We start from the raw sequence: 18449 nt of genomic DNA, 5'->3' as shown, positions 1-18449 counted from the left end.
ATTTGCTTTAACAGTTCTCTCAGAATGCTTGTTTATATGTACAGTGAAACCCCTCTTAACCACACACCCTTGGGACCAATACATATGTTCAGTTTCAAGAGGGATCTGGTTTAGATAGGTTACGTTCTGTCCTGGTTTTTAGAAAGGGACTCTGTAAAATGTCCGGTTATGAGGAAATTCTGGTTTACAGAGGGTCCGGTGTTGAGAGATTTCACTGTAGTAGGTTTACAAAAACAGTTGCTTCCTGCTTCCCATGTGTGATCAATTCATGGACATCATGGCAAAAATATAATCTTGTAAAAACTGAAAATATTTATACAATATAGTTAGTAAATAACCAGGGACAGTGTTTTAATAAGAAACATTTTTATGATTTTTGTATTCATATTCTCGTTGGAATTTTATCAGGAGACTATTTGATGGTTCTTCTTCCTGGATTCTTCGTTCACCTGTTGAATGTCAGTATTGAGTATGAACCGTGTCATCACATCATGTTGCATAGTAAGTACATGTATTAATTTATTGCATAATAAAAACAAGTATGAACCATATCATCATATCACCTTTACTTGATTGACAGTTCCATTAAAAGAGTACTGTGAAATAAATTTTGTTCATGGTGGTTTAATTTTCCTATAATTAATGGAATAGAGGGTGCATACTACCAAATCAAATCCCATAGACGACAATAGTAACATACACATGTATGTTGCTAAAACTCCTACCTGCTGTATATCAATCGACATAACAGCACGGATGTAAATACTAAAACCCCTCACCCTTAAAGTGATTCAGAAAAAATTAGGGGTCAAGCTGCTCATTTCTGAGATAACGGGTAGCATCTATGACTACCCTACATGTAATTCCGTACAAAATGTGAGTACTTTTTTTTAACAGGTACCTCATACATGTTTCAAGCACAAGGCTACTTGACACAGTGGTACTAGATGAAATAAAATTGCAAACATTTTTTGCCCAGATAAAACTTTTATCACACTCACATTTATCACCCATCACAGGACTCTATCAAAAATTGGGTGCACCTCGAACTTTGACACAGCTGGAAGTTATTTGGTTTAGTACTACCTAGAGCAGTCAACACATTTAAGAACACAACAAAAATATAATGCATGTATACCGGTACATACAATAACAATTTATGACACTACCTTTCTCAATTCATGATTTTAAGTACCCATCAAAATGTGGTTTCTTGTTTTTATAGCAAAACCACAAACTATTTAAGCCTACATAAATGAAGGATTTTACAGTAAATGGAGGTACCTGTAGTTTTACTGGCAAAATTACAAATATACACTCTAGAAACCCATGGAATGTGATGAAAATAAAAATGTATTAAAACGATTGTGTTTTAGATGAGAACAAGCCATTGAAAAGTAAAGTAACTCTGTCTCCAGCAGCCCAGAGTTGTGGCCCATTGCCAGTCAGCTTCACGTCTGATGTGGAGGAAAAGGATCACAAACCAGCAACAGTCAGGTTCCAAGTACGTTTTCTTTAAGTACCCGTAGGTAATTAGTTCAATTTTACCTTACATATGGCTAGCATAATGTACATGTAGATTGTAGATGGCTTAAATTGGTGGAAAGGTCTTTGTTACGTTCCCCAACAAATTATTTTATTTTCTACTTCACCTGACCTCAAACAAAGGCATATTCCCCTAAGGAATAAATAAATTTAATATTTTAGGTTTAGATTTTCAATGTTCTTCAATATTGGGGTATATTAAATAGAGTTTATCTACAAATGATTTAAATTTTAGTCCATATTTTTACCTGTATTAAACAGTTGAACTTATTTAGTTCATAAAAACTAATATTTCCCCAAATGTGGACAATAATTGTTTTATTACATAGAAACAAGTATATTTTATACATTCATATTTTCTTCATTTTAATGGAAATATGTACAGTGTGTTTACAATTTTCCGCAAAGTTTGTTTAAATTGACAAGCTTTGTGTAACATCACTGAATAATATAACCTGACATCTTCCCTCAAAAAAGATGTGATTTGAGTTTTTACTACAAAAATTGTAATTTGAGAACACCACTTTACAGTTCAAGTCCAGTACAAGTCATTACTACAAAAATTGTAATTTGAGAACACCACTTTACAGTTCAAGTCCAGTACAAGTCATTACTACAAAAATTGTAATTTGAGAACACCACTTTACAGTTCAAGTCCAGTACAAGTCATTACTACAAAAATTGTAATATAAGAACCGGCCTCAGTGGTGTATTGGTTAAGCCATCAGACTGGTAGATACTGGGTTCACATCCTGATACCAGATTCCACCCAGAGCGAGTTTAACAGCTTAATGGGTTAAGACCACTACACGGACTGCTCTCTGACTTAAAACTAACCACTAACTCACTGCCATAAACAGACAGCCCATATACAACACGTAGCTTAGGTGTGTGCCCAGAACAATGTGCTTGAACCTTAATTGATTACAAGCATGAAAATATAAATGAAATGAACAAACATAAGAACACTATTGTATAGTTTATATTACAATAATTATTATATTATATATTGTAGTTTAATTTGATTTGTAGAGAAGGTCTCAGGGGAGAATAGTTTATATTACAATAATTATTATATTATATATTGTAGTTTAGTTTGATTTGTAGAGAAGGTCTCAGGGGAGAATAGTTTATATTACAATAATTATTATATTATATATTGTAGTTTAATTTGATTTGTAGAGAAGGTCTCAGGGTAGAATAGTTTATATTACAATAATTATTATATTATATATTGTAGTTTAATTTGATTTGTAGAGAAGGTCTCAGGGGAGAATAGTTTTGTACTCATCTCATTAACTTACCTTCTTTATTTAAAGAAGTAGTAGTAGTAGTAATAGTAGTAGTAGCAGTAGCAGTAGCAGTAGCAGTAGCAGTAGCAGCAGCAGCAGCAGCAGCAGCAGCAGCAGCAGTAGTAGTAGTAGTAACACCACTTTACAATTCATGTCCATTATAGGGTGTATACTACCAAATCAAATCCCATAGATGACAATAGTAACATATGTGGCAAAAACTCCTACCCGCAGCGTATCAATCAACATAAACGCCATGGATATAATTACTACCACCCCTCACCCTTAAAGTGAATCAGAAAACATTGTGGGTCAAGCTGCTCATTTCTGAGATAACGGGTAGCGTCTATGACTACCCTAGTTCCACACAAAATTCTAGTACTTTTTTTTTACAGGTACCCAATACATGTTTCAAGCACAAGGCTACTTGACACAATGGTACTAGATAAAATAAAATTGCATTTTTTTTTTACCCAGATGAAACTATTTTTTTTTACAACCAACACTCACATTTATCACCAATCACAGGACTTGTGGTGTTCACATCTCTATCAAAAGTTGGGTGCACCTCGAATTTTGACCCAGCCGAAAGTTATTTGGTTTAGTACTACCTATAGGTCATTACTACAAAAATCATAACATAAGAATGTTGTTTTACCAGGAATCTGAAGAACATACACTGTGTACATCACCTCAACCGGTCTCTATCCAAGAGGTGACAGATGAGGAGATTCCTGTCACATCTGTGATCAGTGAAAATGCTCGCACAATTCATACCCTGTCATCATGTACTGGCTTCTGCAAGGATATTTCTAGTTCCAGTAGGTTTTTGTTATTATCGTCTCAAATATCAAACTGTAAATGAAATAATTACAGTACAAAATTGTGATGTGCACACAGACATGAAACTATTTTTAGCGACTAGCACATAATTATTTCTGTAATAAAAAAAAAATCACAGTAATTTTGTTCAGTAAATATTTCTTTTTCACAATGTTTATGTAGTATGCATAAACTATCAAATGTCAAATGTATGACTATAGAATGAATAACATATCGAAATTCACACATTTAGGGTATACATTTTGGGTGGTTAAAAGTTTATGGTGGCATTAACATCCTTTCCCCTCCCTTCCCTCAGCATACAGTTTGTTTACTCTTAAAAATGTTCATAAATGTGAACCATTTCTGTAAATGTTAATTACCATGGTTACATCTGTTACAGGCATCTGTCTCTATGACTACCACAGTGGTTGTGTGTGGCGGTTGTCCGTCTCTCTCGACGACTTGTTCCAGTGTTTCCGAACGGCCTACTCATCGACGCGGCAGGCTCTCTTCCATTACTTACTGCTGAAAAGCAAGGACCTGTTCACTTTGAAAAAGGTTTGTAGGGGTGGATTTAGGGAGGGGGATGGCAGAATATATGTTTTAATTATTCAACTTTAAAATCAGTGAACTACTAATCAGTTTTGTGGTGAACTGTTACATTCTGTAATTAAATCCCCATTAGTGGGTCCATTGGGCTATTTCTCATTCCAGCCAATGCACAATAGACATAGGCCATCGTATGTGCTGTCCTGTCTGTGGAAGGGTGCATATAAAAAATCCCTTGCTACTTAAGACTATATATCAGAATTACCAAATGTTTGATATCCAATAGCGGATGATAAATACATCAATGTCCTCTAGTGGTGTTGTTATACAAAACAAACTTTAACTCTGGGTTTTTTCTCTAGCTAAATTTTGTTTATGTGATTTCTATCATGGATGTATTACAGGTTTTTGCTGACATATGTCAGGATGCGACAAATCCAGAAATACCCACAGCATTAGTCGAGTTTCTCATTAGTAAGTACTGTCAAGTATATAGTATTATAGTATAGTATATTGTAAAATTAGTATATATAGATAGCTAGATAGCTAGATAGCTATATATAGATATATAGATATATATATATATATATATATATATATATATATATATATATATATATATATATATATATATATATATATATACTAAAAGGCAAAAGTCGTTGTGACTCACAAAATACAAAGGTAATTGATGATGAGTTTTTACTGCCATGTATGAAACGTTATAACATGGAAAGAAAAATGTCCGAAGGTATGGAAACGAGCAATAGTCCATGAAAAGGACGCACCTGCCATATGCAAATGAGCCACATCACTAGAGGGGGTCCAGAGTGAAGTTCACACAGTCAGTGTGTCCACCTTGGCATTGATACAGGCATGGCACCGTCGTCTCATTGAGGCCACTAAATGCTGGAGAAAGTTCCTGGGAATGCTATTACAGATCTGTTTCGCAGATGCGTGGTTCGGATCCATGTGTCTTAGCAAGGGGTTGTCATAGGTGGTCAGCCGCTACGGGGACGGTCCCTGACCTGGTTGTTTTGTTGATATCATTGCCATAAGTGCCATAAGGTGTTTCTGTGAATGTTGAATTGATATGCGACGTCATGTTGCGAGGTCCCAGATTCAAGCATCCCTATGACTCGCCATCTGTCATTTTCACTGAGGTGTGGCATGACGAAACTACATCAAACAGTTCACTAATGGTGTTTTTTCTAACTTTTGGACATCTGAAGGCTGCACAGAGTGGCAATGATTTGCGACTGAATGTCTGGCCTTTTATGGTGAACACTGGACAGCATTTCTCCCGAATATTTTGTTTTTTGCACAAAGCATGCAATCGCTGCAACAACATCTTGGTTGCATTTCTATATATATATACAGTGATACATATATATATATGTATGTATGTATGTATGTATGTATGTATGTATGTGTATATATATATATATGTATGTAATATGTACAATAGACAAAGGCCACTGTTGTACAATAAAGCATCTTCTTCTTCATGTATATAGTAAGTATATGTATCTCTGTTGTAAGTGATTTCTCAAACTTGCAGGTGTCAAATGATGCTGTTTTCACATGTATTTGTCATAAATAACTATATAATAATTGATCCCACTTATAATCTTTGCATAATTTAACTCCAGAATATCAAAATTATAATGTATTACCATTTAGCATAAATGGTGTTTACTCAAGAATCCATTGTAAAAATTATAAAATACAATAAAACCCCTCTAAACTGGACACCTGTGGGACGAAGTTAAAAAGCAGGGCTGTACCCTGATCAAAATCCTGGGGGGGGGGGGGGGGGGGGGGGCACTACTTTTTATAAACCAATGAAACACTATACAAGTTAAACCCTTAGATGTGTATGTTATTTTCTGGAGTAAAAAAAAAAGAGAGAGATTCTCAGGGGGGCAACTGCCCCTTCCCTTGTCCCCCCAAGGGTACGACCCTGAAAAGTCGGGCCCATATTTTCAAAGCTATCTTAGCACTACAAAATAGTATAGCCATCGTAGGCTGTGACATCACTATGGTGTGGGCTGTAGTGACGTCACAGCCTATGATGGCTTTACAATTTTGTAGCGCTAAGATAGCTTCGAAAATCACTAGCCTGGTTTTAAGGGGTATCTGGTGTAGAGAGGTTTTGTGCTATACCAATATTTAAAAAGGGATTGTTAAAAAAAAAACATCTGGCTTATGGGGAATTCTGATGTTGTATTGAGGGGTTTAAATTTACAGTACATAGAAAATCTTCACTGTATATCCATTAAAATATATACCAGCAAATTCTTTGTCTATATGATGATGTAGTTCAAATTCAAATGATTGAATAAAATACTACAAACATAATTAAGTGCTGTTAAGAGATACATTTTTAAAAAATTAATTTTAATTTCTCTGTTCTATGCTAATTTTATTTTGAAATTTTTTTTTTTCAATTCACAAAGTACATGTATAATTTTATTTCAATAACAAAGAAAAACTAATTACGAACAAAATAAATGCCTAAAAAACCCTGAAAATACTGCAGTAATCTCCACAGCATTGCCAGTTGCCATGGTTACTTGCCAGGATTGTTCTTGTTCTAGCTCTGGGTGAGCAGGACATTTCACCAAATCATCTATTATATTTTTAAAATTGCAGAAGCCCAGTTATTTTCTAACAAAATATCAGTTATTACATGAAAATATTTTAACGAATTAAAAAACAAATTTGTCATTATATTTATTTTTAAAATTCACAACTGATGAATTTGTCAAGTGCCAAGTCTAAGAGACTTGGATTGTGTGTATGTGTGGTTACAGATTATTATTATTTGGCTTTTTGTACACTATTAATACTCTTTTCAAACTATATTTAAAAATGTTTTAATTATTATTAGCAACAACCTACAGCAGCATGAAACGTCAGCTCGGACGAGAAGTTCTTCGTCTGTTACCGTTTACATCTGTGGATACTTTTCGTGGACAGTTTGTCAAAGTAAGTCGATGAATTATTCATTCTCCAAAAGGAACGTTTTTCTTGATAATGGTATTTCTAGCATGAATACTTTTCTGATTAATTAAACTTTATATTTTTGTGTATGTTTGATCTTGTTCTTTTCTTCAAGATTGAAAAGATAAATATTCATAATATTCATCAAGAGGGATGAGTTCAGGATGTGAATGAATCCCTACATTTAAATCATTACTTTATCATTACTTTCTCTTTTTTCTCTTTCCAGCCAGTGCACCACGACTGGTATATCAAAGGCCATGGTATGTACTACCCTGTCTGTGGGATGGTGCATATAAAAGATCCCTTGCTGCTAATCGAAAAGAGTAGCCCATGAAGTGGCGACAGCAGGTTTCTTCCCTTAATATCTGTGTGGTTCTTAACCATATGTCTGATGCCATATAACCGTAAATAAAATGTGTTGAGTGCGTCATTAAATAAAACACTTCCTTCCTTACTTTCTCTTTTCTGCAGTGCTTTAATTTGAAAGTTTGAAATTTTAGCTATAAAGTTTATTACCAGGACATTCCCTTTAAAAAATGATGGTGTGGTTGTTTTCCCAGGATTCTGCAGGTGTTTTGTTTGCTCGGTTGTCCTACACAGCTCTTGGTAGTATTAACTTCAGCACAAAGACAGCTAGGGACAGAATGTCGAGGAAACACGAAGACATTTGGGATATTCTTCGAAAACACTTGCGTCTCAAACAAATCGATGCTCCAAAACGCTTCTTGCAAGACAAGGTCAAAGGAACATACACACAGCATATTAGGAATGAAAAAAGAAGGGTTTGTATTCTTTTTATAATTCTTATGGAAAGCAGATATTATTCTTTTAAATTTAGATGGTCTGCCCATACGCAGATACGGGAAGACAATTCTGCAGTGGAGGAGCTGCTTCAGGTTGTATAGCATATTTGTTGTGCTAGCACAATAAGTTTAATAAATTAAAGTTTGTTTTTGTTTAACGACAACACTAGAGCACATTGATTATTAATCATCAGCTACTGGATGTCAAACATATAATTTTGACATATAGTCTTAGAGAAGAAACCCGCTACATTGTTCCATTAGTAGCAAGGGATCTTTTGTATGCACATCCCACAGACAGGATAGCACATACCACAGCCTTTGATATACCAGTTGTGGTGCACTGGCTGAAACGAGAAATGGCCCAATGGGCTCACCGACAGGGATCGATCCCAAAACCGACCGCGCATCAAGCAGTCACTTTACCACTGGGCTACATCTTGCCTCTAGTAAGTTGAATAAGACTAAAGGCATTCTAACCACTCGTTAGGTTATCTTTGGGTGTTATAGCTTGAAAGATCAAAATAATAAGTATGGCATTTAACCACAGCAATTTGCTGTGCTGTGGACATTGTTGAGGTGGTTTTTTATTTTTATCCACAGCATTTATTTTGCCATGGAACTTTCAATTTTCTGTGTCAGTTTTCTTAATTAATTAATCATTTATTGCAGTACTGATATATTAAACTCCTCTTTTTTGTGGCCAATTTCTTTATTTCCAGGGTTGTGCTATATTGCTATTTATTAATTTCATATTTTATCTACTTTTATTTCTTAGTAAGGATCACAATTACCAATGTGTCATAAAATGAACATTCTTTTCCTTTAGTTTAAATATTAAAAACAATTATAAGTAAAAAAGCGCTCACACACACACACTTGCATGTTTGATCTCCACACTAGAACACATGCATGCTCACGTGCACACACACATACACACACACAAACAAACACACAAACACCTCTCTTACACACACACACACACACACACACAACACATATCCATACACACACACACAAAACATGTACACATATATAATATTTGCATTGTTTGAAATTGGATTTTTCTTTTAGTTATCCTGGGAATATGTCAGCAAGGAACAGTCATTCTTGGGACATGTGACAGCAGGATCATGTAACAGGTCTGTGTTTGGGTAGCCATTTTACAGTTTAATTAGTCTTCCTTTTTTTCATAGCACAAATTGTTTTATATTAATGGTCGGGTAGAGATGTGAAGGGTTGTAAGATGAATATCCCTTGGTGGACTCAAGGCCATGGTATGTACTCTCTTGCCTATGGAAAAGTGCTTATAAAAAATATCCCTTGCTGATTTTGGTAGGAGTAACCTACATGTATATGGCAGAAGTGAGTTTCCTCTTTCTCTCAATAAATGTTGAAATAATTTTTTTTTAAACCAGCCGTTGTTCAAAATGTGCAGAGGTGTTGTTAAACAGTATTCTTCAATGTTCATCAAATGTTATAGTTTTTTTCCAAAACGGTCAGCTGAAGTTAAAGTTTGTTTTATATAACAACACCACTAGTCTAAGAGCATATTGATTTATTAATCATTGGCTATTGGATAACAGACATTTGGTCATTATGGCACATAGTCTATAGAGGCTACCCGCTACATTTTTCCATTACCGGCAATATACCAGTCATGGGGCACTGGTTGGAATAGGGAAAAAACAATCAGTGAAGTAGTCCACCGAGGAGGTTCAATCCAAAGACCCAAAAACCTTAGGTGAGCACTCTGCCCACTGAGCTAAATCCTCAAAAGGTACAAATAAAGTGACTTGTTAATTTTCTAATCAGAGGAGTTTATGTGTTTAGGCTAGATATTTGTTCGTGTCCTGGCTTCGGGCTGCCATATTCTATAACCCCTGTATTATATATCCTCCATCTAAACATTGTGCTGTGCCATCTCTATTCCAATTTTATTTTCCTCCTTGTTTTCAGGGAATCCACATTGACTGTTGCCGACAGTTTTCCTGGAAGACAGAGTCGTGCTGACACCGTGTTAGGGGCCGTTCCAGGTTTCCTAAAGGGGGGACTTGGAGAAGACAACACAGCATTTAACATATTGCTATCACTCGTATGTACTAAAATTTGGTTAACACAACATCATTCACTATTATTGCTCATAGTTTGTATTGTTTTAGATAGAAGCAGTGGACTTAATGGCTGTGATGGCAGTACTCATGACTTATGCCACTGGTGGGGTGTGATATGTTCATGTTTCGCAAACACCAGATATCACTATTTCGATAGCAATTCATAAGAGTATGCTATCACAGTTTTCTCTCTTTCTTTCTCTCTCTCTCTTTCTCTCTCTCTTCTCTGTCTCGTTCTCTCCTTCCCTCTCCTTCCCTCCCTCCCCTTCCTCCCTCCCTCCCCTCCCCTCTCTCTCTCTCTCTCTCTCTCTCTCTCTCTCTCTCTCTCTCTCTCTCTCTCTCTCTCTCTCTCTCTCTCTCTCTCTCTCTCTCTTTCTCTATGTCTGTCCATTGAGCTCTGGTGTATGTTTGGGAATGTCAGACTAGTCTTGTGGGTGGCAGTCTTCTTAAAGACAACGTATGGATTTATATTGTCCTGAGGACTGGCAGGCCTTCTGATAGTGATTCATGAAAACAATCACAATCTTGCCAGTGCCCTTTCGACTCTGTCTTGTGTGGAGATACAATTTTGATCAAGATAATAGTTTTCTCGTTCTGATTATATATTGTGAAGACATGAGGGTTGTCCAGAATTGATCACCTCGGTGGAAAGTAATTTGTGTATATACTCACGACCCACAATATAATGTTTTATTTAAAAAAAAATTATTTATTAAAGAAAGTTTATTTCAGACAGAGCAGATGTTGACAGGCCACCTGACTCATCACCTTAAGAAGGATTCCAGAGTAAAAGCTCAGAATGTGGCCAAGGAGTACGTCAGTTGTCAGGTAATCATAACTCCCATGTTTTATAGTGTCTTAGTTCAACTTCATGTAACAAGGAGTACATCAGTTGTCAGGTAATCATAACTCCCATGTTTTATGGTGTCTTTATTCAACTTCATGTAACAAGGAGTACATCAGTTATAAAAATATGGTGATAATTGTTTTTGTTTTTTTTAAATAATTAAAAAGAAAAACATTCCATGTACTTTAGCAGGGCGGATACTGTTGTGTAGGCCACGACCCGAAACATTGCTTTTGTCTCAAAAATCGTTAAACAAATTATTTAATGCAAATAAAATGTTGAATTCAGGATGTAATAATCACAAATCATAAAACGATCCTATATTGTCCTATATCCTATATCAAAGAAAAATCGCAAAAAAAATCCGGAAAGCATTATAGAAAATTCTCTTCTTAACCGTTTAAGGAGTTTTAGACTATTAACTACTCAGTTGCTGCCCCCCCCCCCCCCCCCCCTCGCCCCCAAACAAAAAATGCTAGTTACGGCCCTGGGCATAGGCCTAAGCGTACGGGCTCTCATTTTTGTTGGGGTTGCAGGCAGATTTCTGCCAGAGTTGAACGAAAATCCCTGAATCTGGATAACACCAATTATTCATATTAGCTTTACTGCCAAACAGCAGGGCCTCAGCTAACGGCTAGAGGCAATGGTGTATGTGTTTTATTTTTTATTTAGCGACACCACTAGAGCACACTGATTTATTAATCATCAGCTATTGGATGTCAAACATTTGGTAATTTTGACATACTAGTAGTCTTAGAGAGAAAACCCCCTACATTTTCCATTAGTAGCAAGGCATCTTTTATATACACCATCCCAAAGACAGGATAGTACATACCATGGCCTTTGATATACCAGTCATGGAGCACTGGCTGGAACGAGAAATAGCCCAGTTAGCCCACCGATGGGAATCAATCCCAAACCAACTGCGCTTTACCACTGGGCTGCATCCCGCCCCTGGCGTGGGAGGAATGCATTTGGGAGGGGGGGGGGGGGGGGGGGTGTTGTTAAAATAATAGAAAAATAGTTTATTGATACTGATGTTTTAAGTATGTAACCTCCCAGAAATGACTGCAAAATGGTGTCTTGCACCTTCCATGCTCATTGGTTCATTGTTTAAATCCTAGTTACAGCCCTGAACAGCTATATATATATATATATAGTGTTGCAAATGAATCACTACATATTTTTACATGGATTACAACTAATATTGTGTCAGAGTAAAATGATGGAAATACATTGTGAAAAGGTTTTAGGCCAGCTCATTTGCCTGAAATGCTATACCTGGATAGTATTCAAATAATATATAAAGGCAAATAGATGACCAGTGTATATACATGTAACTTGTGAATGTCCCCTTGGTGAGGATGGAGTTCACAATAGTTACATAGAAATTGCATATCCGTGACCCATTTCCTTGTGAATTTGGTCATTATACCCCTCTCCTAAGGGTGGGGCACAGATAGGGGAAAATTAAGCCAATTGTCGTGTCCAGAAATACCATAAAAATATAAATTTTGCGAATTTCGTTAATGTTGTGTCCCCTGTCCCCCCTCCCCTCAGGTAGGAGACAAATTCATTAAACCATCTATCATATAGACAAATACATTTAAACTATTATGTCTTCAGAAATACTAGACCATTTCCAACCAAATTTATTTGGAAAACCCAAAACCATAAATTTGGTCATTTTAATCCCCCAAGGTAGTTGTGGTCAGCAATTTACTCAGATGACCATTTAGATCTATTTTGTATCATGCATAAGTGTTCAACACTTGATACACATTATGTATACGGTACATATTTAATTAGGGCTCACATGTTGATGTTTGTTTCTTTGGGTTTAAAATATTTTTTAGGTGAATGGACATTTTACTTCTTTTTTTTTTACAATTGTGACCGTGTGAAGCACTAATGCAAGTATCTTGTGTCACAATAAATTACTTAAATGCATAAAATACTTTTTACTATTTCTATTATTCTAATATTAGTGTCCAGGGTTTCTGCCAGAGGGTATGAAGGGTAAAATTATGTACCCTAAAATCGTGGGAATGAATGGATACGTTTTAATAATTTTTAGAACGATTATAGTAAGATAGCTGCTGCTTAAAGTTTGTACATGAAATGCAGTGTCCAATTTCAAAAGATTCCAAACCCCATAGCCACCTAGTAGCGGCAGTTATGATCTGGAGTTTCCAAGTACCCTCAAATTATTGATTACTGGTGTCCTTTACTTTTGACCTTATGACCCAAAAGTTGTATGCACACAGCAAATAGTTTCCAGTTTTACACACCTTACCATGGTAACATAGTTTGCATTGGTTACCATGGTAACAGTTTCAATCTGGGTACCATGGTAACATATAGTTTTGAACTGGTTACCATGGTAACAGAATTAATAAGCTTCATATATCTTTTCTACAGGCATAGTACAATTATGTCACTATGCATTATTGTTTTTTCTCAGTCCTTGAAAATGATATTTTTTTAGAAATTAGTTTTCTGTTATGCATTGGTTACCTTGGTAACATAATTCACAATTTTCACACTTCTCTTGTAAACAGCTGGGAGCTTATTATTATTTTTTTTTTTTTTTTTTTTTTTTTTTTTTTTTTTTTTGCACATACTACCATCAATTCATTTTTGTAACTTGTGGAAATTGTGTCCAACATTACATAGACACTAAAAATATGTATACTAAAAAAAAAAAAAAAAAAAAAAGTATGTGCATTTGACCCTATTATTCAAAAACAAAATTGGCTGTCTACTTAATTCTTTTTCTAAATCGAGTAGTATGGTTAATAGATCACACCATAGACTTAAATTAAAAGCAAAATATTAATTTTAAATTAAAGTTTTTATAATTATTAATAAAATGGTATATTGAAAGTTGCAGCTGTTGCCATGGTAACATAAATAATATAACTGACTATAAAATGTTAGTGTTATGTAGGTGGATATTCTTAGTATACATGTGTATAATTTCATGCTGAAATGTCAACTGATTTAAATAATATTACCAGAAATGTATAATAGTTAATGTTGAAAATTATGTTCATAATTTACAAAAAATGCGTTGATAGCCGAATGCGCATCTGAGCCAGTTTTTCAGAAAAAACGTGGTTGTCGACTTAATTTTTTCTTTACATCAAGCAGTATGGTTAATAAATCACAGCATAGACTTAAATCAAATAAATTAAAAAAGTTTTTAATTAAATTTTTCATAATTATTAATGAAAATATGGCATATTGAAATTTGCAGGTGTTGCCATGGTAACATAAATAATATAACTGACTATAAAATGTTAGCGTTACGTAGGTGAATATTCTTAGTATATATATATGTGTAATTTCATGCTGAAATGTCAACTGATTTTAATAATATTACCAGAAATGTATAATAGTTAATTTCGGAAATTATGTTCATAATTTACAAAAATGTGATGATAGCCGAATGCGCATCTGACCCTATTTTTCAGACAAACCGCGGTTGTCGACTTAAGTTTTTCTTTACATCAAGCAGTATGGTTAATAAATCACAGCATAGACTTAAACATTTTTTTTAAATTAGTTTTTATTTAAAGTTTTCATAATTATTAATGAAAATATGGCATATTGAAATTTGCAGGTGTTGCCATGGTAACATAAATAATATAACTGACTATAAAATGTTAGCATTACATAGGTTGATATTCTTAGTATATATATGTGTAATTTCATGCTGAAATGTCAACTGATTTTAATAATATTACCAGAAATGTATAATAGTTAATGTTGGAAATTATGTTCATAATTTACAAAAATGTATTGATAGCCGAATGCGCATCTGACACTATTTTTCAGAACAAACGCGGTTGTCAACTTAATTTTTTCTTTACATCAAGCAGTGTGGTTAATAAATCACAGCATAGACTTAAATTAAAAGAAAAATATTAGTTTTTAATTAAAGTTTTCATAATTATTAATGAAAATATGGTATATTGAAATTTGCAGCTGTTGCCATGGTAACATAAATAATATAACTGACTATAAAATGTTAGCGTTACGTAGATGGATATTCTTAGTATATATGTGTGTAATTTCATGCTGAAATGTCAACTGATTTTAATAATATTACTAAAAATGTATAATAGTTAATGTTGGACATTATGCTCATTATGTACAAAAAAGTGTTGATGACAGTATGTGCATTGCACCCTATTATTCGGAAAAAAATGGCAGTCTGCTTAATTTTTTCTTTAAATCAATCACTATGCTTAATAAATCACAGCATACACTTAAATTAAAAGAAAAATAGTAGTCTTTTATTCATGTTTTCTTAATTATTAATGAAAATATTGTATATTGAAATTTGCAGCTGTTGCCATGGTAACATAAATAAAATAACCATCTACAAAATGCTATCATTACGTAGGTGGATCATTATAGTATATATGGGTGTAATTTCATGTTAAAATGCCCATGAATTTTAATAAAATTACTAGAAATGTAGAACAGGTGAAAATTCTTTAAATTTAGCAAAAAGAATGCGGCAGGATAAGGGTTAATTTGTATGGGTGTTTTAGTTCAACTTCATGTAACAAGGAGTATGTCAGTTGTCAGGTAATCATAACTCCCATGTTTTATGGTGTCCTGTGTATGTGTTAAGTTGTATGGGTGTTTTAGTTCAACTTCATGTAACAAGGAGTACGTCAGAAGTTAGGTAAATGATAACTCCCATGTTTTATGGTGTCCTGTTTATTTGTTATGTTGTATGGGGTGGTTTTAGTTCATCTTCATGTAGCAAGGAGTACCATATTTCCTCTAATAAACGCTGGGCCTCAAATAAGCGCCGGTTTCCAATAAGCTCCGGGTCTGTAACATTTTGCAACAAAATAAACACCAGGCCTCTTATACGTGTCGGGCCTCTAATGAATACTGGGTAAGACAGCTGAAAACTGAATACTCCCTGGCATAATTAAAAAAAACAATCAATTTTTTTAATTAAAAATGATGGGTCCCTTTTTATCACTTCCTGTCTCAAAAAAATAAAGGCCAGGTCTCCAATAAGTGCTGGGTCTGCTACCATTTTGAAATGAATAAGTGCCCGGCTTCTTATTATTATTCTGTGGGATGGTGTATATAAAAGATCCCTTGCTGCTAATCGGAAAGAGTAGCCCATGTAGTGGCAACAGCGGGTTTCCTCTCCAAATCTGTGTGGTTCTTAACCATATGTCTGACGCCATATAACCATAAATAAAATGTGTTGAGTGTGTCGTTAAATAAAACATTTCTTTCTTTCTTTCTTATTAGAGGAAATATGGTATGTCAGTTGTCAGGTAATCATAACAAGTTTTACTGTGAAATATGAAACAGTTCTTGTTTATGATTTTATTTGTCAAGTTGTATGGGATATTGAAATTGTTATGTTCCATTTAATTAAGTTTGTTGAGCATTGCTCTTTTGGCTCACTTCACCAAGTACAGTTTTCCATTTGTGGGTGACATAGAGCTTATTATACAATCTTGTGTATCGTACTGATTTTACCAAATGAGAGTCAGGCGTGCTGGGGTGTCGTTAAACATTCATTCATTCTTTCTTTTTTTTGAGTGTCAGAATTCTTGTACTGTCCAACAAGACCCTTGTTCAAATGATTAGACACCACCACTAATCTTTGAAAACAGGGCCAGGCATCTTAATGTTTGGACTGGGATGGGGATGTTCAGTGTAGTCAAGGGGAATAACTTAACACTAGGGTAGGTGGTGTTGTACAAGGCCACCATCAATTCTTTACTCTTTTTTTTTGTTAGTTCATACTTAAAATTTCAAATATAGAAGGTATTCCCAATTATGAAATATTAAACCAGACTCCACATTGTGGTGCTATAGCCAGTAGGATTGTAAAGCAGGGTTAGAATCAAGGTCCTCAGAAATAGACTGTTCCTTATTTATTATATTCCCTATTATAAAATATTCAACCAGACTCCACATTGTGGTGCTATTTGCTGGTAGGACTGTAAAGCAGGTGTTAGAATCAGAGTCCTCAGAAATAGATTGTTCCTTATTTATTATATTCCCTATTATAAAACATTAAACCAGACTCCACATTGTGGTGCTATTTGCTGGTAGGACTGTAAAGCAGGTGTTAGAATCAGAGTCCTCAGAAATAGACTGTTCCTCATTTATTAAACATCTAGTTACTGTGTGTCAACAGGTGCAGCAGTCTCGACAGCTGTGTCACATACTGTGGAGTGTTGCAGGATTTACACCTGAGGAATCCATGCCAGACTTGTGAGTGTTCCCAGAATTATATGTGACTTATTGTTATTTATAAAATTTACTTATCACTATAGATGACTTGCTTGTTTATCATTATAATTATTTATAGCTTATATTTATAATGTATTTATAACTGATCAGGGGCTGCACAGTGTAAAAAATAGTGGTACGGCTCATGGTTGCCAGACTCACCTTTCGAATTACTTGTAAGGACATTTTCACAGATATAGCAAATATAACCCACCCACACACACAAAAGTGGTACGACCATGGCCATACTGTCTGCAGCGCCCCTGCTGATCATTGTTTTTAACCATTATTCATAACCTCTCTATAAACATTTTACGGTAATTGATCACAGTACTTACATGTATGTGAAATGCTGCCACTTACATGGAATTTACATAAAAACAATATTTTTAATACTGTAACCGGACATCTGTCACATTGCATTTCACCCATCCTCACAACCACTGAAATAACAATGGTTTTCCATTGTGTTTTGTGTTTTTATTAAATTGACAATATTTTCCTTTTTATCAGGGGTGGGAATTCTCCTCGGATCAGCTGTTTTCCTCTCATGGAACATTGTGTTTCCTTGCATTTTAATCGTCCATTCTTCTTAAATGTGTCAGATGGCACAGATTTTAACCTAGGATTTCAAGAATTTCATGGACCCTCTAGATTTCCTGTTTTTTACAGTTCACCAATTCCCACCCCTGTTTTATCTTTGAGTCTAATTGAAAAAATTTAATAATTTAAAAAAACGCACCTAGTTAATGACATTCAAAAATGAAATATAAAAATCTGTTTACTATGTTTATAGAAGTGAGCCTGGGTCTGATGAGGAATATGAACTGTTTCAGCTCCTTGAGAGATTCTATCTTACAGTCACAGAAAAGTCTTTTCCCCTGCCTTCAGGTAAATAAAGTGAATGGATATACATATGGACACGTCAACGTAAATAAAACAGACAAATTTACACTGTGGGGGCCATTTAAGAATTATGTGATGCAAAATCTGGACTTTTTAAACTCCTTCACCAGGGGCGTAGCATGATCTGGACCTGGGGGGGGTTCAAATATGAACCAAGTGGACCCTTTTTTCTATTTAGTTTTTTCACCACCAGAAACTCCATATGTATAATAAACCTGTATGTTTTAGTTCTGAAAGTGAACCATTTGCTTCAGTGAGGGGGTTCATTGCCAAA

At 34.8% G+C, this 18449-nt stretch overlaps 1 protein-coding gene across 4 annotated transcripts in view; it reads left to right on the top strand.

The window, feature by feature from the left end:
• LOC121369088 (gamma-secretase-activating protein-like) overlaps positions 1-18449 on the top strand; it is a 50767-nt gene that overhangs the window by 21070 nt on the left and 11248 nt on the right. For 3 of the 4 annotated variants that reach the window (XR_005957557.1, XM_041493935.1, XM_041493936.1), the window contains exons 14-25: positions 409-501; positions 1377-1504; positions 3499-3658; positions 4063-4220; positions 4616-4685; positions 7105-7202; positions 7781-8002; positions 9098-9177; positions 9983-10118; positions 10870-10965; positions 17175-17251; positions 18066-18160. Coding sequence is in view for 3 of the 4 variants with exons in the window: in XM_041493935.1 (XP_041349869.1) it covers positions 409-501; positions 1377-1504; positions 3499-3658; positions 4063-4220; positions 4616-4685; positions 7105-7202; positions 7781-8002; positions 9098-9177; positions 9983-10118; positions 10870-10965; positions 17175-17251; positions 18066-18160 (1413 nt within the window). In the remaining variant the exon portion in view is untranslated. The remainder of the gene's footprint in view (positions 1-408; positions 502-1376; positions 1505-3498; positions 3659-4062; positions 4221-4615; positions 4686-7104; positions 7203-7780; positions 8003-9097; positions 9178-9982; positions 10119-10869; positions 10966-17174; positions 17252-18065; positions 18161-18449) is intronic. The other variant, XM_041493937.1, reaches the window with a different exon arrangement.

This window comes from Gigantopelta aegis, chromosome 3 (assembly GCF_016097555.1).
Source record: "Gigantopelta aegis isolate Gae_Host chromosome 3, Gae_host_genome, whole genome shotgun sequence".
Classification (NCBI taxonomy): Eukaryota; Metazoa; Mollusca; class Gastropoda; order Neomphalida; family Peltospiridae; genus Gigantopelta; species Gigantopelta aegis.
This window is presented reverse-complemented; position numbering and strand designations above follow the sequence as displayed.